This window comes from Narcine bancroftii, chromosome 1 (assembly GCF_036971445.1).
Source record: "Narcine bancroftii isolate sNarBan1 chromosome 1, sNarBan1.hap1, whole genome shotgun sequence".
Taxonomy (NCBI): domain Eukaryota; kingdom Metazoa; phylum Chordata; class Chondrichthyes; order Torpediniformes; family Narcinidae; genus Narcine; species Narcine bancroftii.
The window spans coordinates 280,833,070-280,855,884 of record NC_091469.1 but is presented as its reverse complement, the minus strand read 5'-3'; the positions used below and the strand labels follow the sequence as shown (position 1 = coordinate 280,855,884).

The following is a 22,815-nucleotide window of genomic DNA, read 5'->3' as shown; positions in this document are numbered from 1 at the left end:
CATGAGAGCTTTTGAACAGCCTCCATATTGCAATTAAGTCCATCTTAATCATCCATTTCTATCTCAATCAATTCAGACCATTCGGTAAACTATAAAACCATTGTGTGCATATAAGTTTTTACCAGAACTCACTCTACAGAGCATTATTCATGCCAGTTAGAATGACCTCACAACACACTTTGTTGAACTCATTATATAGATTTTTGTAATGAAAATTTTGTCCTGAAATTCTTGACTTCCACACATTGTCCAAACAAACTTCCTCTGCATTGCTTGTTGTCACAGATTTGCATTGGTCCAAAAATGTTTAAATCACTGTCTAGATGACATTCTAGGCTTCGACTGTTCATGGAGTACAGATTACTGTTGGACATTTCATCCTGGTCTTATTCTCTGGTTTACTTATTTCTACAGGGTTGTTTCATGACCTTGTGGCACAAAAGTTTCAATAATGGGTAACCCCCGCCTTTGTATGTTACTGCTGTCATTATAAAAATATTTGACTCGCACACTGACCATCAGTAAAATGGACATGTACTCATCCCTTGTTGGGTATATTCTTTGTTGATGTAAGGGATGTGGTGGTGCATTAATTTACTGATTTAGGATTCAGAATTGTGAATGCATGACTGTGAGTCATGAGTTCAAGTCTCATCATGACGACTGAAGAATTTAACTTAAAGTAATCAAATAAATTTTAGAGGAGGATGTTGGTTTTCCCATCTTCTGCAGACTCCCTAAAATGTTGCACTGGATTACAAGATAGACTATGACTCAGGGGCAAGAATACTCTCATTGACGACTGATTTAAAAAAAACTGCAAATGTATTTCTGCCTGAATTCAGTGATTAATTTTATTCCAGCGTTGGACATATAACAGCATCTGTGCTTACATGGCTCATTCTTATATAGTGGATATAGAGAAAAACAACAAATTTGATCTTTATGATGGGACAGTAGATGGTACATTTCTTGTTTATGGAAGCGCTGAGGATATACAGTCACAGAAAGAATATAATGCTCCTTGTTACATTTCCAAAGCTACACACCAGGTATGAAACTAATTTTTATATAATGAATTTTTTTGCTGGAAGTATAATGTTGTACTGTATTTGTACATAAGAGATCAGAGCAAGAGTCGGCCATCTGGCCTGTCAAGCATGCTCTGCCATTCAATAAGATCATGGCTGATCTAATGATTGGCTCATCTCCACCTAACTGCCTTTTCCCCATATCCCTTAATTTCCCTAATATGTAAAAATCTTTCCAACCTTGGTAGCTTCCACTGCTTCAATGGGCAGAAAATAGAAAAAGCAGTTCCTCCTCATTTCCGTTTTAATTATACTACTCTCAATATTGAGACTATGTCCCCTCGTTCTAGTCTCCCCCACCAATGGAAACAACTTACTACAGGTACCTAACACCGGCAACCTCCAAATACCAGCACTATTTTCGGTAGATGATATTTCACATATTTACGTTAATTTCCCATAATTTATTCTCCAATTTCAAAGGGAGACACCCCCTCCCCCATTCCTCATCACCCTCGTGTGTGCCCTCTCTTACTTTCAGTGGAAAGGTGACTCTCAGACCCCAGCACCTATTGGGAGAGAAGCAGGCGGCTGTTGGCTCAACATAGGAATAATGGCTGTCTTCCTTCCCATAATTTTCCACGCAGCTGGAATTGCTCTGGCATTGGCAGAGCAGTTCCAGATACATGGGAGATTATGGGTTAACTAAAACGGCCACTTTGAGCTGGCTTGGCACCTCATAAATTTTTGGCATGGTAGCACTGCACCCCTGCTGCCACATTGGGAGTTAGATGGGGGAGGGGTAGAACTGATGGTGCTGTGTTGCCAGGGAGTGCCTGAGGGCCTGCCTAATGAGCTAGTGGTGCTCCTGAAAGCTGCCTGCGCTCAGCTCCACCACTCCAACAGCCTGGTTCTCCTGCAGCTCTGCATCTCGTGTCGACGCTGGCTGCCTTTTTGATCGAGCTCCTGGTCTATCCCGCTGCCTCCATCTGACTGATGTGCTGGAGGGGGGTGCTAGAAGCGACAAATTTGCTCAAAGGGACCAAAATCAAAATTATTTCAAAATCCGGAAGATTCTGAACAACAGCAGTTGTCCGGTCCTGACAATCCCAGATAAAAGGTTAAGCACCTGTACCTCTATCTTGATTGTGCATTTCATTATTTTGTACATTTCTATAAGATCCCCTCTCATTTTTCTAAATTCCAGCGAGTCCCAGACAACTCAATCTCTCTCATAGGCCAACCCCACCCCCAATCTCTGGAATCAACCTGGTGAACCTCCTCTGCACTGCCTCCAAAGCCAGTATATCCTTCCTTAAGTAAGGAGACCAGAATTGCATGCAGTACTCCAGATATGGCCTCACCAAGACCTTATACAGTTGCAGCATAACCTCCCTGCTTCTAAATTCAATCCCTCTCGCAAAGAAGATCAACATTCTATTTGTCTTTGTGATAGCCTGATGCACCTACAAACCCACTCTTTGCGATTCATGCACAAGAACACCCAAGTTCTTCTGCACAGCAGCACGCTGCAATTGCTTGCCATTTAAATAATAATCCAATCTTACATTTTTCCTTGCAAAGTGGAAACCTCATAGTTACCAATATTGTACTCCATCTACCTACTCACTGAACGTATTTGTATCTGTCTGCAGACTCTCAGTATACTTTTCATAATTTGCGTTTTGTGTCATCAGCAAACTGAGATACACTGCACTTTGCCTCCTGTCCTAGATCATTAATGTATATCATGAAAGACCAGCACCAACCCTTGCAGCAAACTGTTCTCCACTGACTGCCAACTAAAAAAAACCACCCATGTATCCCAACTCTCTGTTTTCTGTTGGTTAACCAATCCTCTATCCATGCTAATACATCATCCCCCAGGCATTTTTATCCTGTAGATGTCTTTCCAAGTAAACAATGTTCATCTGTTCCCCTCTATGTACTGCCCTCATTTTATCCTCCAAGAACTCCAGTAAGTTTGTCAAACAGGACATGCCTTTTGTCTGCCTGATAGATCCATTTTGTTCCAGATGCTTCACTGTATCCTCTTTAATGATAACTTCAAGCATTTTCCCCAACTTCAGATATGAAACCAACTGGCCTCCAGTTCCCTTCCTTTTGCCTTCATCCTTTTTTGTATAGTGGCATGACATTCGCTGTTTTCCAATCTGCCAGGACCTGATCCCTTCCCCACGTGACCACTCGATCCTGGGGAAGCATGGGTGCCCTCTGGGGAGTCAGAGTTAGCTGGGGTTGTCTCTGGGAGAGCGGCTGTCCTTGCAGTCCTGGCGGTAGATCGAGATTGGGAGCGATACTTGCCACACGCCATCTACCCACGCTTATTGCAACCCTTGGCTATCGAGCAGGAGCCCAGTGGTCCTGGAGAGTTACTTAACAGGCAGAGCTCTGGACCATTCTTTACCTGCTCCCAGGTGCTTCTGTCCCTCTCGCAGTCCTTGGTCACTGGCCGAGTCCCTCTCTCCACCACGGCTTCGGTCCCGTGGCTCCCCGCCTGGTCCATACTCGGCTGCACGTGCATGGGGGACATCTCCATTTTCGGATCCTTAGATTTGGTTTCAGTGGAGTCGGGAGCCTGGGCAAGGACAGGAGTAGCTTCCATCCCGGATATAAATCACTCTATTAAATTGTGACTGACATCAATCACGCGAAGCAGAGTGAAGGTTAAATGCAGGATTTAATAGAGTGATATATACAGCTAGGTCTTGCCTCTGTGCAAGCCCAGGTCAGAAGGAGGTGCATGAGCTCCAATTGGCATTATATACAGGGGTGTCAGATGGTGGCCCCTGGTGACCTAGTGGTGTAATGGCATATCACCACAGATGCATTCTTTTATTTCTTAGTTATCCAAAGCTAGTTATCCCCACCCTTACTGTCCTCACTTTTAATTGGAATATACTTTTGTTGAGCACCGTGAAAAATCTCTTTTAAAATCTTCTTCGATCCCTCAACTGACCTGCCATGTTGCCAGTGTTCCCAGTCACTGACCAACTCCTCCCTCATTCCCTTGTAGTTTCCCTTGTTTAGGTAGAATACTCTGGTTTTAGACCCAACTATTGCACCCTTCATTTAGTAACTTTACAGAAATATCAATGCTTTTCAGATCTTATCTGACCCACATAAGAGGGGGAATAGTTTATATTATGTGTTTCTTTGTTGAAATCATTATTACAATAATGTTTTGTGACATGTATTCTTTTGATTAAAACAGATTAAGTGAAGATATTCTTTTTTTAAAAACTTAATTTATTCGTTCAAAAATCAAATAATATATGACATATACAGCAATTAAAAATGAACATGAACATTTTTTTATATAGTGAAGAAATTCTTAATACTAATTTATCGCCACCCAAAGTAGTGAGGAATTACTTATTTTTGCCATAATTTTCATTGTAGCCCATGATCAGATGATCAGAATACCTATCTGATTCACAAGATGCAGTAGATCCCATTGATTTCCATGGCATTGTCAACCTTTTTTCAGCTATGCCCCCCACCCCCCACACACCCAAGGATTCTGCTCAATGTTTATGGGCCCCTCTTCCTTGTGAAACAGTCAAGTTTTAGTTACTTCTGTACTTTGTTCCTGCCACCTATATAAAAAATATTTATGTTACATGACGTTAAAAGAAAACAAGGCTTTTATTTAAATGTGCTGTGGCCCCCAGAATGGCTGGCTTATTGTTTTGAGAACGCCAGAGCCCCGATCTTCCTTTGAGTACCCTGCCTATCTCATTAACTTCACCCTCAGTTAACACACACTCATATGATCCAAACTTCATCATCAAAATTGATCTTTGCACTATTTCATTTATCTGCCACAGCAATGCCTTGCAATGCAATATCATAAAGAGTATTTGATCAAATAAATTCTACTTTATTTTTGTAAACCTGTTAAAGATGGATACACTTGCATTTGAGGTCAGTTTAGACCAGGTTCACCAAGTTGATTCTGGGCTGACATGTTGGACATAAAGTTAAACAGGTTGGGCGTTAACAAGAGCTGATGTTATGTTGTTTTGTAAGATGCCTTGACAAGGTAGAGACTGTTTTCATTCATTCATTTTTCATTCATTCAAGAAAACATAGCTTTAGAATAAAAGGTTTCTCATTTAAGATAGCCATGAGGAGGAATTTCTTCCCTCAAAGGGCATAATTCTTTAATTTTCTTCTTTGGGCAGTGACATCATCCTCATTCAAGTGAAAAGGATGAATATTATTCCTTGAATGATGAGACGAGCGAATAAATAATTGGAAATATCTAAATATGAGAAACTTTGAACAAATATTTTGTATCTATATTCATGATAGAAGAGACCCAAGGTATCACAATAAAAGAAAATCAAGAGGAAAAAAGAAAGGCAGAAGCATAAACTAATCTAAAATTTATTGGAAAAGTAATGGGGCTAAAGTGAACAGATTCTCCAGATGTTAAAATATGTTTAAAGAAGTGGCTACAATGACATTGAATTTGATTGTGATCTTTCAAAATTCAAGTTACGGCTAAGGTTCCAAGCAGATTTGAAAACTTCATATGCAATGCCCTTATTCAGGAAAGCAGCAAGAGGCCATTTCATCTGATGGCTTTCATTGGGAAAATTGTAATTAAGTCAAGGGTGTCCACATGGCTTTATGAAAGGGAAATCATGTTTGACAAACTTAGTTTTTTGAGGCAGTAGCATGCAGGGTGGATAAAAGGGAACAAATGAATCTAGTATATTTGTTAATTTGTAGAAAGTGTACTTGAATTTGGAATTTCTTTGAAATTTTCTTTGGCAGTGCTTAACATATGTTGACTTTCTGCAAATATCTCAGGTGCTGGGATTAGCTAATATAAATAAAGTGTTGGTTGTCGGTTCAGGCATAAAATATTTAAAAGAATGCAATGGCGGTCCTTGCTTAAAACATTCACATCAACAGAAATCTGGTAAGCAAAACTGTTGTAATATAGTTGGCTGGTAAAATGAATAAATTGTATTACCTCTTTGATAACATAATAGTGTTGCTATTAATTTCTCATCTACCCAGAATAGAAAGGCAAGAGAGTAAAGCCTCATTTTTTTCCACCAAGCATTCATAACTCTTTTCATGCTATGGTGCAGAAACTATATGGTTCTGAAGGTATCTAATCTTGATCAATGTTTCTTCATTATTGTTATTTATTTTGGCTTATTCCTCTTTGAAATTCAATGTTCCACAGGTAATCCTTTCCCAATCTTTTTGAAAACAAGTCTGGGATTTCCTTAGAGTCTACTGTGGACTATAATTGCTGTTAGTTCTCTGGTTAGTTCAACAAAGTATAATTTTTGCAATAGCCAGGAGCATAGTAGAGACTGTCACTTAGGTCCTCTGGTTGATGTTTGAATGGTTGCATCTTTGCTGAAGTGCCCTGCATGCTCTCCAGTGAAAGGAACAATAACAATCCTTGACCCATAATAAGCTGCCTCCTTCACAACCTGCTGATCAAAATAGTCAATTTTTGCGGATCCTACCAGACAAGCAAAGCATTTAGCCAAGGAGGTGATTATCTGCCATTGAACCATATGTAAGTAACCAAGCTTACTTTCTGACTCGTGCTTTATACTTCAGATGCAGTAGAACTCACCTATGGTCATGAAGCCTCTTACCCCATAGCCTCTAAGGTTATGGATCTCAAATTCTCATCCAGGTACTTTTTAAAAGTGATGTCTGCTTCTAAAATCTCAGTGCTCTGAATGAAAAAATCTAATCTCTCACCTTACTTCTATGCCCTTCAGAATTGTTTGCTAATAGAAATGAATAATTTCTATTCAGCTTATTAAATCTACTCTCAATTATATAAAGTTCATTTAAATCTCCAAAGAAAATAATCTCATTCCAGTTAGAACCTCCTCTTGAATGTAAATTTTCCATCTTTAACAAGATTCTTGTAAATTTCCTCTGTGTCATTTCCAATGATTTTAGACACTTTCTGTCATGTATTGATGAGAACTGCACAACAGTACTTAACCTGACCTAACCAATGTATTGTAGAGTTCTGGGATGATCTTCATGTTCTTGTATTTTACTAGTTGTGGATGGTCTGGTTGGGGTGAGGGGTTTGCAGCAATAAATGTTTGGGGGTGCGCACAAATGGTTGTAGGAGGGGGTTGAGGAAGTGACAGGAGTGATAGTGCATTCTGTGGACTTCATCTATTGCATCATTAGATTTAATTTGGCCATGAGGCTAATTGTTATTCTGTTTTGATGAAGTAGATTCATCAAAATCTGGGTTAGCATTAACATGCTAGAAATTTGTAAATATGTAGTAATAATTTAATGCAAATTCAGTTGAATTTCTCATGGCTCTGTTAACCAGTGAGAAATTCCAGAAAGTTGATAATTTTAATTGTTATATTCTATAATTTTATTTCAGTCTCAAAAGGAACCGGTTATGCAGATGCTTACAGTACTAGCCAGATTGAACTCAACAACATGGTATAGTCTTGCATATAGAATTACACTTTATTTGTCAAAGAGCACTTGATTTAACTTGACTTTTAACATAATGGCTTTTTATCATTTGTACATTATTCCTCCAATTTTGTCCTATTCATTTAAATAGAATTGAGGGTCATGAGCTGTCAATATCAGAATAGAAAAAAATGATTTTATTAAATTCAAAGCAAAATGACAGAAGAATTAATGCAAGATATAGAGATGTTGAGTATGGACAGAACATGGTCATGGAAGGAATTAAAACCTGAAAGATGCATATACAACCATAACTGATACACTAAAAAAAAATACCAAAAGACTGGAATTGCTGGACGACAGGCTTTTGATACCATAAGACTTGGACCACGCTCCTGTTCTGGCCCAATCCCAGGACTCATACTGAGGGAGGGACTTGGCTTAACTGCATTTATTAGGAGATTCCAGGGGGTGGAGTCACCAAGGGAAGGTGGGCCACCCATACATATGGACCATACAAATACACAGTGCCAGTAACCAAGTAACAGTATACAGTGGTGTATCACCACACTAATCTAGATTTATAATATCCATCAATTTTACAATGGTGGATTATGTGACATCCAAGAAATTGTCAGTTATGGCTCTTTTTTTTGTTGAATATTTTATTTTTGTTTTTTTTTAATTTATACATAGTAAAATTTTAAATATACAATATATTTGTGGCGGACCAAGCGGCTGCACAGCTAGACAGGCCGAATCGCCGCACCGAGCAGCCGGCACAGAAGGTTGCAGGCTCCCCTTCTTTGCCCAGGAGAAGCCCATATTTGCAGACCCATATGGGTTTCGTTGCTCCCCTGCTGGCATGTTGCCAGAGAGACAATGATTGCTAACTTCACTCCCCTTTGTGAGGCGCACGATTGTTTAAAATAAAAATCAGTTGGTAGTTGACTCTTCTCTGGTAGCTGTGTTTCTTGAACTTTGCAGTTAGTCCCACTAAATTGGTGACCCCGTCGGGTATTCAAAGTCTTTTGAGCCCCAACAGTGAAACATAGTGAGAAAGCCTGCAGAATGGATGCCACTGCTGCGCTGCACACAGTAGCTGTGAAACTGCCCACTCTCTGGCCTCACAGACCACGTCCATGGTTCCAACAGGCTGAGGCCCAGTTCCACAACAAGAACATGACAAATTAAGCCACCAAATTCTGGCATGTAGTCGCCTCATTAGATGAAGATTCTGCTGCCAAGGTAGATGAATTTATCGACAACCCGCCCAAGGAGGATCAATGTAGCATTTTTAAGGCACATGTCCTCACGACTTTTGGCATGTCTGATCTAGAAAGAGGCACACACTTACTCCATCTCGACGATTTGGGGTACAGAAGGCCATCAGAACTGATGAATGAAATGCTTGTGTTTGCAGATGGTCATTTCAACTGCTTAATGTTCAAGGCAGCTCCCTTGTGACATCGCCCTGCTGCTCTCTTCTGCTGACTTCAAATTAAGGGAAGAGGTGAGGGAGGCAGACAGACTTCAAAGGGTACCGCAGCCTTCCATGGCAAAGTTTCAACAGGTCACCTTTGACAGTCAAGTCAATGCAGCTGCCAGTTCTATGGCACTCCATAAGCTACAGAGGAAGAAAAAGCCATTGGAGAACAGTGAGTGGTGTTCCTACCACAAAAAGTGGGGCAGGAATGTGTGCCACTGTGCAGTTACGTGGTTGACTCCCAGAGAAACGACAATGCCAACCGCCACTGATGGCCTTGGCGGTTGGCAACCAGACCGGCCTGTTATATGCCACTGATCAGTGCACAGGATGCAAACTACCAGTTAACACCGGTCCTCAGCTCAGTATCTTCCCACCATCCTCTCTTACAAGAGGGAATCTCGAGTGCCTCAAGATGACTTGTGTGCTGCCAATGACACTATGATTAGCAGTTATGGTACCAAGTTGATACAACTGGTATTAGGTGACACACCTTACTGCTAGACGTACACGCTAGTGGCCGTAGGACTACCCATTTTTGGAGCAGACATCCTGAGGGCACATGACTTGTTGGTAGATGTGAAAGGGTGCCATGTAGTCCACGCCACCACATACCACACATGCGCACTTTCTTCAGGTCATCAGCTAGCAACACTGCTATGTATGCAAACACTCGCCACTGATGATTTTGCGAACTTATTAGCAGAGTTTCCTGAACTACTTACACCAGATTTCCATTTAGTCTCTCCACATCATGGGGTTCAGCACTATTTCTATAATCACCACCGACCCTCCCCTACACTCCAAGGCATGCAGACTTCCCCCTGACCGGCTACTACAGGCCAAAAAAGTCTTCAAAACAGTGGAGGATTAGGCATCATCCGAAGGTCCGATATTCCTTGGACATCACCTCTCCATATCGTGCCCAAAGCAGCCGATGGCCTAAGACCTTGTGGAAATTACCAACGGCGCAACTGTGCCAGATAGGTATCCAATACCATACATTCAAGATTTCGCCGCCAACCTCCATGGCAAACATATTTCTTGAAGGTAGACAGTAAAAGGTTATCACCAATCCCTGTCCATCCAGAGGACATCCCTAAAACAGCCATTATTACTCCATTTGGTCTATTTGAGTTTCTTTTGGCCTTAAGAACACAGCTCAGATGTTCCAACATTTAATGGACGCCGTCATGAGAGATTTGCTTTTCCTTTTCGTCTACCTCGATGAGATCTTAGTGGCCAACGAGTCAACACAAGAGAACAGACAACACCTGTGACAATTATTCTAGGGGCTTCGGGATTTCGGCCTTTCTATCAACCTTGCAAAGTGTGCATTTGGCAAACACACAATTGACTTTTTGAGACACAGGATTTCAAACGCAGGCGCAACCCCACTTCCAGACAAAGTATCAGCCATTCAGGCCTTTCCAAAGCCCACTACAGTTAAAGGGCTACAAGAATTCCTGGGAATGGTTAACTTTTTTAACAGGTTCCTCCCAGCAGCTGCCAGGATCATGAAGCCCTTGTTCCACATCCTCACTGGCAAACCTAAACTGCTCTGGACTACGAAGGCCACAGAAGCATTTGACAAAGCAAAAGAGGTAACCATGTTGCCCCATCCCCATACGCATGCTTCACTTGCGCTCACGTCAGACACAATGGAGATCGCCATGGGGGCAGTCCTAGAACAGAAAATCACCTACACCGTACAGTGTTTTGACTGAGAGTTGTTAGTGCTTTATCTGGCCATCAAACTTTTCAGATATATTCTCAAGGGCAGGCATTTTACTGCATTTACTGTCCATAAGCCTCTAACGTTTGCCCTTGCCAAGATTACGGATCCCTGGTTGGCGTGCCAACAGAGGCATCTAGCCTATATTTCTGAATTTATCTCTGATGTGTGCATTTGTCCAGTAAAAACAATGTTGTAGCTGCTGCCTTGTCCAGGACAGAGATTAATGTGATTACAGGAGGGCTGGATCTCTGGGCTATTGCAATAGCCCAACAAGAGAACCAGGAGGTACAAGCTTTCCGTACAGCTATTATGGATCTGCTCTTAGCTGACATTCCATAGGGCCCCAACCAGGTGAACTTACTTTGTGATACTTCAACTGGTCACCCATGACCAATCATCCCACTGTCTTGGCAGAGGAAACTTTTCAACCACATTCACGGCCTGTCCCATCCATCTGTCTTCACAACCATCAAGCTTATGTCCTCTAAAATACATCTGACATGGCTTAAGGAAGCAGGTCACTCACTGGGCATGAACATGCATCCTGCCAGGCAGCTAGGTCCAATGGCAGCGCTTCAACAATTTCCACCTATGACTCAAAGGTTTAAACACGTACACATAGACATTGTGGGGCCCGCTGCCTGTGTCCAGAGTTCAACGGTATATACTAACAATGGTTGATAATTTTACCCACTGGCCGGAAGCTATTACAATGATGGATATCACGGCTGAAACGTGCTCAGACTTTTCTCTCGACCTGGGTTGCTCGACTTGGATTACCAGTCCATCTAACCTCTGACAGGGGAACTCAGTTTACTTCAACCTTGTGGGTAAACCTGGTGAGACTTTGCGGTACGCAATTACACCATACTATGGCGTACCACCTACAGGCTAATGGAATGTTTCCATCAGCATCTGAAACAAGCCTCGCGAGCAAGCCTTAATGGGCCTCACTGGGCAGATGAGTTACCGTGGGTACTGTTAGATATTAGAATGGCACCTAAGGATGACCAGGAGACCTCTTCAGCAGAATTAGCTTACGGTGCTCCACTCCTAGAACTGGCAGACACAACTCCTTCTCCAGCCAAAGATAGATCCTCGGTTACAGAGGAATTACAAGAACTAAGAAACACGATGGGTTTCCTGGCTCCAGTTCCAGCAACTCACCATGAATCGTCGCCTACACACATTCCTGCTGCTCTCAACTCTACTTCTTACATCTTTGTTCAACATCCATTCCATGCTACACTCCTGAAGCAACCTTATGAGGGACCTTATAAAGTGCTGCAGCACAATGGATCCATGGTGCTATTGGACATTGGTGGTCGACCAGAACTTTTTACATGAGACAGACTGAAGCCTGCACACATGGACATGTGCATGTCCACCTCCCAAGTGCCGGGGATGCCCTCCTAAAATACCTAAGTTGTGACATTGCAGCCATACTATGATTCTGGGGAGGGGGATGATGTGGCAGACCGAGCGGCCGCACAGCTGGACAAGCAGAATCACTGCACCAAGCGGCTGGCACAGAATGGTGCGGGTTCCCCTTCTTTGCCCAGGAGCAGACAGAGCACATTGCTTCCCTGCTAGCATATGATGCTAGAACGACAATGACTCTGCAGCATGTTAACTTCACTCCCCTTTGTGAGGCACGCTGACATCACTCCCCTTTATGAAGCGCACTGACATCACTCCACTTTATGAAGTGCGCTGACATCACTCCCCTTAATGAAGCACACTGACATCACTTCCCTTTATGAACCAGACTGACATCACTCCCCTTTATGAGGTGTGTTGACTTCACTCCCCTTTATGAGGCGCGCTGACGTCACTCCCCTTTATAAAATAAAAAACAGTTTGTAGTTGACTATTCTCTGGTAGCTGTTTCTGGAGCTGTGTAGTTAGTACCATTAAATATGAATATTTTTCTCACAAACACGCCAAACAAAAACAAAACAATCCCTCTCTCCCTCCACCCCACCCCCCCGCCCCTCTTCCATACATACGGATCCGTTCACCGTCAGAGCTTGCGTATATTTTAATTATATAGAGTACAGTTAGGGAAACTGTTTTTGTATATATAACAGTTACTTATATCCTTTTTATTACGATATCTGGGCCCCTATGTGGTCCAGGTATGGCTGCCAGACCTTTACAAAAGTGTCATATTTATTCTTTAAGTTGTATGTGATTTTATTTTCCATAGATATACAGCTGTTCATTTCCACAGTTCATTGAGCTATAAGTAGAGGGGAATCAGACTCCCAAGTGATCGTGATACATTTTTTCACTACCGCCAGTGCTATTTTTATAAATGGATTTGATATTTGGTCAATTTGTCATTTATTTCCATGAAATTACTGAATAGATAAAGCTCTGGGTTGCCCGTGAAGGCCACTCCTGTTATTCTGGTTAATCTTTCTGTGATTTCTTGCCATAATGGCCTGCCTATGGCTCTTAACTCCAATTTGCTATAAGGCAACATTTAACGTGGTTCATTGAAGAATTTTCAGGTTCATGTCTTCCTCTGTGCACAAGGCCCAGAACAATATGGATGACCATTTCCTGCATATTCTCTTTTAATGATCTGAGAGATTTTGGAGGAAATATTGAGGAGACAACCAAGAAAAGAATAATCACAGAGTTGAGATTGGAGAGAACATTAAGACTTTGGGCTATGGAGCTGAGATAGGACACAATGGGGAAACAAAATGAGACCTCTGTGGGGCCAGTGGGAGAATTAAGAGAAAAATGTATAAAAGTGAATGGGAAATGCATTGGGTGGTGGATGTCAGAGAACCACCACAACAAGATTTAATGGAAATGTACACTCAGGGGAAAATTTAAAGAAGGAACCTACTTGAAAAAGTTGGACACAGTAGCAGCTGGGTAATGCCAGGCCCTTTAAAAACAAAGCACCTCTCATGAAAGTCTGGAGCAATTTTAGTGTACAATTATCTGCAAGCATGTGAGATTAGCCCTCCAAGCACTGAAGCATCTCTGTTTAAGTCTATCTAAACATTTAGACAAAGCCTAGTTATTTCACAAGAAAATTGAAAGAACATATAACAAAACTAATAAATATATTTTCCTCATTTCATTAGGATCCCACACCCAGCAAATTGACAACACCACAATCAATGCTGTTACACTCAATGACTCCTCGTATGGACAGAGACCTTCTCCAAACTTCCACGTCAATTATTAATGTAAAGAAGATGTTTTGACTGAAGAGAGCTCTTAATTCTGATTCAGTACTATTAGTCCTATGCCATTTCATATTACAGGTATCTCACAATGTGCTTAAAAATGAACATTTGAATAATAAAGTTTATATTAGATATTTATTATAAAAAAACTTTTAGTTCTTCATTCAGACATCTTTGTCTACTTTATCTTCATGAATTGATGTGGTGGCATCAGTGATGAAAATGTTTGAAGCCTCTGCACAGATAATGCAAAATATAACTATCTAAATGCATTCCATAAAGTTAATTGCACCGTTACAAAGTTCAAACGTAAAAATTAAAATTATTTTGTCTTTTAAATATTAGTCAAGGTATATGCTAATATCACCAGCTGAAAGTCCCCTTCAAGGCATATGAAATTATGATGAAAATATTTTGTCAATTCTTTATGATTGGATTAAAATCCTGTATTTTGCATTGGGGTGTGGATTTTAAAGAGGCAGTTTACCATCTTCTCTCTGAAAAAGAGGGACAGGCAATAAATGCTGATCACCCCCCAATGCCACCCACATGCTAAGATTGTGTAGAACAATAATTTAGTCTACATTAGAACTTTTAAAGTATAATTTCCAGGGGTTCCCTTTCAACGTCTATACATAGCTACGTTCATCACCAAAAAGGGCATAACGTTATAAATATTAGTTTGTGTGATTGGCCCAGAGGACACCAAAACCCAGCAGCAATAGAAATTCGCCAAGACAAATGGATACTTAAATAAAAGCTACTTTTAATTTTCTTTAACATAAAAACAGTCAAACATAAACTTATAACTATTAACTTAATTTAACCCAACTTAACCCCCTTCTAATTCTAAGCACACGTACATGTAATGTGTGTGTAAGTTCAGAAAAGTTCTTTGATTCACAGTCCAAGCTCACTTCTCCAAATTCATCACTATCAGGCAATTCTTATATCATGCATAGAACTTAACAATTATGATTCTTCACCAGGGTTTGGTGCTTGAAAGGTAAATGGTTACCACTCAGGAAGGTTCTTTGTTGCTTGTCGGACACACACAACTGATTCCTTCTGATCAGCCTCTTCAGTGACTTGCCAAAGAAACTTGCCCCATCAGGGTTTTGCAGATGATAACTTCTTTCTTTCAGGTCACCACAGAGTTCTTTTTCGGTTTCCCTTATCTCAGGCGAAACATTATACAGTCAGCCATCTTCTCTTGAATAGACCATAAGGGTTCCCAATAGGCTGAACTCAGAACTCACAACCTGTCTTCAAAATGGGGTTTTCAAACAAGCTTTCAAAAGCCACTGCAGAAAGCCAGCAGTCTTTCTCTCTCTCTGTGTAACACTCAGAGAAAAAAAGCCTGTTTGACTCCCTCTGCTTGCAAAACCACGTGACCTTCCTAAAACAACAAACTACCTTCAAACAGATAGCGGCACCGGACCCAATCTAAGTCCGTTCATCTGTTGCCTTTCCAAAACAATAATCCATTACTCCTCAGCATGTCCAATTGACACCTACTTGTGAAATCCTTCAGCAAAGCAGTTTCCGTTGTCTTTACAAAGGCTTTGGGAGCCTGGACTGTCTGGCTTGAGCAGAGCTCTGGCATTTTAAATGAGCTGTTTTATGAAGTGTTTGTGTCTTTTTGTGACCTAACTAAAAAAAACTCCCCACAATTTATCTCCTTTAAAACATATCTATATATAATATAAAATATAACATAATCTGTCACATTTGAATTTAATTTATTTTGACTGGGGTTGCAGTTAGGTGCACAAATGGCTTTGTGGTGAGGTGAAAATTCCCCGCCCATGCAAAGTTGATGACAATGTGCCCAGCTCGGGTGTTATGACTCTTGCTTAATTAGCCCTTGTAGTTGAGGTAGAATTTTTTGTTTAAATATACTAATCAATTATGCTAATTTGAAGTTATGAAGGTCTAAAGAAAAACCCTCTAAAACATGGAGTTGAACCTGGCATGCTAGAAAATGATTGTAATTGTCAGCCAGTCATCACAACCACAGGACTTACACTTCATCACAAGTACCTCTGCTATAATCTTCAGCTAAGTCTGCCAAGTGAAGGTGCCTTGTTGAGATTTCCCAGCCATGGTCATCATAGTAGTCAGTCTTTAGCTAGTTCAATTTACTTCACATGAGAAAACAAAACAGAGGACAGGTCAACTAAGATGAAAGAACTAGGCAACATCTGAGCTGCTGTGTGAAAGACCTGCTTTCGAATTCTAGCCATTCATCTTGCCAGTTCAGTCCCAAACTGTCCCAATACATGGGAAATTTTCCATGTTTAACCATATAACCACTTACAGCACAGAACAGGCCAGTTCGGCCCTACTAGTCCATGCCGTAACAAATCCACACCCTCCTAGTCGCACTGACCAGCACCCGGACCATACCCCTCCAGTCCTCTCCTCTCCATGTAACTATCCAGTCTATCCTTAAATGTAACCAATGATCCCGCCTCAACCACGTCTTCCGGAAGCTCATTCCACATCCCTACCACCCTTTGCGTAAAGAAATTTCCCCTCATGTTCCCCTTATAATTTTCCCCCTTCAATCTTAAACCATGCCCTCTAGTTTGAATCTCCCCCACTCTTAATTGAGAAAGCCTATCCACATTTACTCTGTCTGTCCCTTTTAAAATCTTAAACACCTCTATCAAGTCCCCCCTCAATCTTCTACGCTCCAGAGAAAAAAGCCCTAGTCTGCACAACCTTTCCCTGTAACTCAGACCTTGAAATCCTGTCAACATTCTCGTGAAACATTGAAGGTGAAATTGACAGTGCTGCTAAGCAGCACTTATTCAGTAATTATATACTCACAAGCATAGTTTGATGTTGCCATGAAAAAATTTGCATGTTTCAATCTATTGTTCAGACTTGGAAAGCAACACTGGTCCTTTATTGTTGTGGAGTCTGAATTTTGGAACTCACTGCTATAACCTTCTCAAGGACAGTTATGAAAAAGATAAATACTGGCCTTGCTAATAATATCAATATCCTCTAACAAAATAGAAAATAAAAGTGGTTTATGATCTTAATAATGACCTTTTGTGAAGGGGAAAGAAACACTGCCCTAGCATGTATCAGGACATAATCATCTCCAAGTGTCAACGAACAATGCTTGGAATTGTATTGATCAAATATGAATTAGATAGATCTTTTCAACATTGAGTAGATGAACATTTGGATAATCTGTGGTGATTTACTCATTCAGACCTCTTAAAGATTTTCTTCCACACAAAAAAAATGTCAGCTTTTGTACACTGGTAGCACCTGAGGCACTGGTTATGGTTTGTCCCTCCAGTAAGTTAAGCAAGAGATTGAGCAACCACTCCAGTATAGTACCAAAGTAACATTGCAGTGTTGAAGATGCTGATTTAGAAATTTGATTATGTGATGAAATATTGACAAGTGCTATAAAATAGAGGTTGTGCATAAAATCAAGCAGCAACTAATTTTATTCTTGGTTCATTATTTGAAGTCTTGGTAGTGAGAATCAATTGCTTTCTGGAGATGGATATCCAACTGAAGATGAGAAGTAAAAGTCAATATCCATTTCATCTTGAGTTGGACACTTGATCGTTCTCGGCCAGTGGTTCTCAAACTTTTTTTCCTCCAATCACATTGTAATGGCACAGATTTACCACAGCTTACAAACAAATAAAGAACACACTCACTCATTTCTTTCAGCTCATCATTAACTCAACTTTCATTATTTTTCACTAGACACATTGCATTCTTCAATTGTCCAAACACCACCCAGCCAAACCCTTCTAATCTTCTCATTGGCTCACCGCCACACTGGTTGATCCTGATTCTCTCACTCTCCTCCTCCTGTGTCTGAGATCCATCACCCGTATACTGATGCTTAACACACCAGCGCATCTATCCTATTACTCCTGCGTGTCACTTCGCGTATGTCATCAGTGGTGACAGGCACCGCTTCCGATTGTGACAGCCCCCCCCCCCCCCACAGCCTCCAAGCTACATAATGGTCTAGAGGGCTGACAGTTCTGCCTGACCTCGTACAATAGTGCAAGACAGGCAATGCACAGTCTGACTGGCAAGGGTGCGACTGGCCCTCTGACTCTGGTTCTGATGCAGAACATGGACCATCGACATAGGCCAACTTCAACTTGCTGATGGAAACCATGTCAGCTTTTTCATTCTTGTCAATCACAAAAGTCTTTGGATGGCGTTTTAAGACCTGAAAAGGACCATCATAAATAGGCTGAAGTGGTTTGTGAACAGCATCATACCAGAGGAACACGAGTAGTGTTGTAAATCATTGGGCACATACACTGCAGGTGACACCTGCCATGTAGGTGTAGGTTGGAGTAATTTTACATTTTCCTGAAGATGATCAACATCATTAGCTAGATCGTAGAACATTGTGCTTGGACTTGGATTCAAAATGCGCCTGGCAAGGTTAAGGTAGTGCCATTTTTTAGCGCTGCCACTGAACATCCAAGATCTGTCTTAAGAGCAGGATGACTGCCAAGAAATACCATGGGCAAATGTTCACTCCATGAAGATGCATGACCACCTGTTGTTTATGCTGCGTTTAATTGTCAATGGAAATGTTCAACAAGGCTATTGGCCTACGAATGGTAAGCTGTAGTACGAATATGGGTAGTGCCTTGAAGATCAGTGAGAGTTCGGAACAACGCCAACTCAAACTGAGACCCTTAATTTGGTGTAATAGTGACTGGAACACCGAAAGATGGAATCCAATGATCCACAAAAGCCCTAGCGACTGTCTCTCCAGAGATGTGAGTGATAGGAATGGCCTCTTGCCACCTGGAAGTCTGGTCTTCACATGTGAAGAGACAAGTATATCTCCAAGATGGCGAAAGTGTGGGAAACAGGAATCTGGAACAATGAAATCCCCCAGCTTGGATTTTGTGTGTTTGGAGACTTTAGAACTTTGACACTACAAGCAGGTCCTTGCCCATAATCCAACATCCTGTTTAACATGAGGCCAGTTAAAACTTTCTGTAACTAGTTTGATTGATGCTCGTTACTAGGATACAATAGATTGTGAAGAGACTCAAAAATTTCCTTCTTCGTAGCCACCGGCACAAAAGGCATAGGCCTTCTTGTGATAAAATTGCAAAATGACTTTTCACCCAATTCATCCCGGGTCAGACCTGAAGTAATCCCTTATTAACCACAGAAAACCTATGGCATCCTCTAGGTGCTCTGTGGATAATAATGGATTACTTAAGGTGGTATGTGAGTGGGAAAAACAAAAGGTTGAGAACCATTGCCATAGATGGACATGGATAGAAGGGCAGGAGATAAAAACTGAAAATTGAATGAGGGAGGGGGTTGCAGCTATGTGAATGTAGAGCTGAAGGAAAGGAAATGGAGATAAGAGAGACATGGGTGGGGAGCTGGAAGGAAACAGGAATAGGGTAGGAGAGAGACAGAGGTGTGTGGGGGCTACCATAAACTGTAGAAATCAATTTTAATGCCATCTGGTTGACGGGTGTCCAGACTGAATATGTGCTGTTGTTCCTCCAATTTGTGGGGGGTCTCAATTTTCCAGTGCATGAGACATGGATAGACATGTCAGCATGGGAATGAGGCAGAGAATTGAAATGGTTTGCCTCTGGGAGATTCCCACTATTTTGGCAGACAGAGAGCAAAGGTGCTCGATAAAGCTATCTTCCAGTCTGCGTCCAGTCTCTCCAATGTAGAGGAGGCCACAACAGAAGCACCAGCTGCAGTAGATGATCCCTGCAGATTCACAAGTGAAGTGTTACTTCACTTAGAAGGACTGTTTGGAGCCTCGAATAGTGATGAGGGTGGAGGTGTAGGTGCAAGTGTACCATTTCCTGCAGTCACAGAGATAAGTATTAAGGGGGTGATGGATGGCAAGGGATGAGTGGACAAGGGAGTCACAGAGAGAGTGGTGCCTGCAGAAGAAGATGCAGGGAAGATATGGCTGGTGGTTAGATCACAAAGGTGGTGGAAATTGTGAAGATGATATATTACACGCAGAGGCTGGTGGGGTGCTAGGTAAAGACGAGATAAATCCTGACCTGTTGAGTCTGGGGAAGGAGGAGAAAAGAGTAGATGTGTGGGTAATGGAGGATATGCGGATGAGGGCTGAGTTGCTGATAGAAGAGGCAAGCCATGATTTTTAAAGGAGAAGTACAGTAAGATCTCGCCCTGAGTGCAGGTATGATGAGGAATTGCAAAGAAAGGAATAATATCCTTACAGGGGACAGGATGCGAAGAGGTTTGTAGGAAATGTCAAAAGTTTGTTTTCCATGATGTAGACAGAGAAATGGAGCAAGTGAATTTGATGTCAGGATGGAAGTTGACAGCCTCCCCCACCCCACCCCCCCACCTGATTTTGCTTTTACTTGATAAAAGGCCCAGGCTCAAAATATTTGTTCCCCTTTACATCCTATGGAAGCTGTGTGACCTGCTGAGTTTCTCCAGCACTAATTATATTGAATGTTTGCTGCTCATCCTGAGTACATCCATATACTCGCTACTTAAATATTTAAATTTTATCCTCTTCATTCATTTCCTTCCAAATCCAGTCCAATATTTTAGGCTTCCTAAATATTACAGGAATGCTCAGTTGTAGCCATAATGCACTCTCATTGCCACAAGTGAATCCAGAGCTCTTCAGCGACTACAAACTCAAGTTAACGTGTATTGTCTTGTAATACCTAGATGCAGCATTAGCGGTTTTGTGAGCAGACCAGGAAACATCTAATACATTTAACAACGAATAAGACACAGTGCAAAAGTGCACCATTACAGAGGGATAATTTGGTACAGAGTGAAGGCAACATTAACTTAATGTTTTAATTTCAAAAATAAACTTTATTCACATTAAAATTCTAAACAAAGGAAAACCAGTTGCAAAGGCACTTCACGTTCTTAATGTTCCACATTCTATACATAGCTGTTGTCAACTGATTGTCAACATTGATGGGTTGACTTTCTATTCAAGGATGCTGCCAAATCTGCTGAGTCCCTTCAGCTTCTTGTTTGCTCAAGATTTCAGTATCTGCAGTCTCTCAGATGCAATATCACTGGCTCTCCATTCAGCTCTGGATCATCTCGAAAACAGCAATTCATACATACAGTTGTTCTTCATCAAATACAGCTCGGCCTCAATACCATTATTCCCTCAGTGTTGATCAAAAAGCTATAAACTCTAGATCTCTGTGCCCCACTCTACAACTGGATACCTGACTTTCTCATCGGAAGACCAGTCAGTACAAATTGGAAACAACATCTCCTGCTCACTGATCATCAACACAGGTGCACCCCAAGGATGTGTGCTTAGCCCACTGCTCTCTATACACCACGACTGTGTAACCAGGTACAATTCCAATGCCATCTACAAGTTTGCTGATGATGCCACAGTTGTTGGCAGAATCACAAACAGCAATGAGGAAGCGTACAGGAGGGAGATAGATCAGCTTGTTGAGTGGTGTAATGACAGTAACCTTGTGCTCAACTTCAGTAAAACAAAGGAGATGATTGTGGATTTGAGGAAGTCAGAGGAATGTGATCCATTGAGGGCTCAGTAGTGGAGAGGGTCAAGAACTTCAAATTCCTGGACGTGAACATCTCCAAGGATCTGTCCTGGAGCCTCCACATTGATGGCACAAAGAAGGCTCACTAGTGGCTATACATTGTGAGGTGTCTGAGGAGATTCGGTATGTCACCAAAGACTCTTGTAAACTTCTACAGGTGTATTGTGGAGAGCATTCTGGCTGGTTACATCACTGCCTGGTATGGAGGCACCAACTCTCAGGACAAGAATAAACTCCAGAGGGTTGTTAACTTGGCCTGCGATATCACAGGCACCAGACTTCACTCCATTGATGACATCTATCTACATGAGGTTGTGTCTTTAGAAAGCAGCCTCTATCCTCAAAGACCCCTACCACCCAGGTCATGCCCTCTTCACTTTGCTACCATCAGAGAAGAGGGTGCAGGAGCCTAAAGTCAAGCACGCAGTGGTACAAGGACAACTTCTTTCCCGCCGCCATCAGATTCCTGAATAATCAATGAACCAAAGAAACTGCCTTACTTTTTGTGCATTATTATTATTTTTTTATAGTAATGTTGTAAGATGGTTATAATATGTATGTTTGCACTGTGATGCTGCCACAAAACACCAAGTTTCATGATTTGTTCATGACAATAAATTGATTCTCTCTTGCAACCAACTCCAGTTGCTGTATTTCAAATGCCACATCAAAATATATAGCTCTTGTCTTTGAGTTTATTGTCGAATGTACAATGTACTGCAGCTGAAGGGAGAGAAGCCTGATTCAAGAACAGTTTTTTTTTCTCAACAGCTATCAGGCTCTTGAACCTCCCCTTACTACACTAATCATTAACTTCTCCAACATCACAAAAAGATCTGTCTGTAGTATTGTAACTTTTTCTTGTTCAATAGTATTCATGATTATAGATCTATCTGTCTGTCTTTATCTCTTTTTAATTTAATGTCAACCACTGTAAATAGTGAAAAATATTGCAGACAGATCTTTTTGTGATGTTAGAGAAGTTAATGATTAATGTAGTTGAAAGAGAAACTTCTTGAATCAGGCTTCTCCTGAAGATAGCAGCAGAAGAGGTTGTGTATGGGAGGTTGGATACTGTGATGCACTTGGCTACGTTTGCAGACTTTTCTGTGTTCCTGGGCACAGGATTGACCAAACCAGGATGTGATCAGTCAGTATACACCCTGCAGCTTAAGGAGTAAAACTAGACATTATTCACAATTTTTTGACAAACGTAACGCCGTTCAAATCCCCACCATTCGTTTCGAATCCATACATTTCCATCACTGCGCATTGTTACATTCATTTCTGTTCAAATCCAATTGGG

General features: G+C 41.4%; 1 protein-coding gene across 11 annotated transcripts in view; it reads left to right on the top strand.

The window, feature by feature from the left end:
- LOC138744666 (sperm-specific sodium:proton exchanger-like) overlaps positions 1-14,075 on the top strand; it is a 224,828-nt gene extending 210,753 nt beyond the window's left edge. For 9 of the 11 annotated variants that reach the window (XM_069901216.1, XM_069901211.1, XM_069901194.1 and 6 more), the window contains 4 exons: positions 864-1,052; positions 5,838-5,985; positions 7,453-7,514; positions 13,822-14,075. In XM_069901216.1, the coding sequence (XP_069757317.1) occupies positions 864-1,052; positions 5,838-5,985; positions 7,453-7,514; positions 13,822-13,944 (522 nt within the window). In that variant the 3' untranslated portion in view covers positions 13,945-14,075. The remainder of the gene's footprint in view (positions 1-863; positions 1,053-5,837; positions 5,986-7,452; positions 7,515-13,821) is intronic. The other 2 variants (XM_069901204.1, XM_069901236.1) reach the window with 2 other exon arrangements.
- Positions 14,076-22,815: the final 8,740 nt, after the last annotated feature.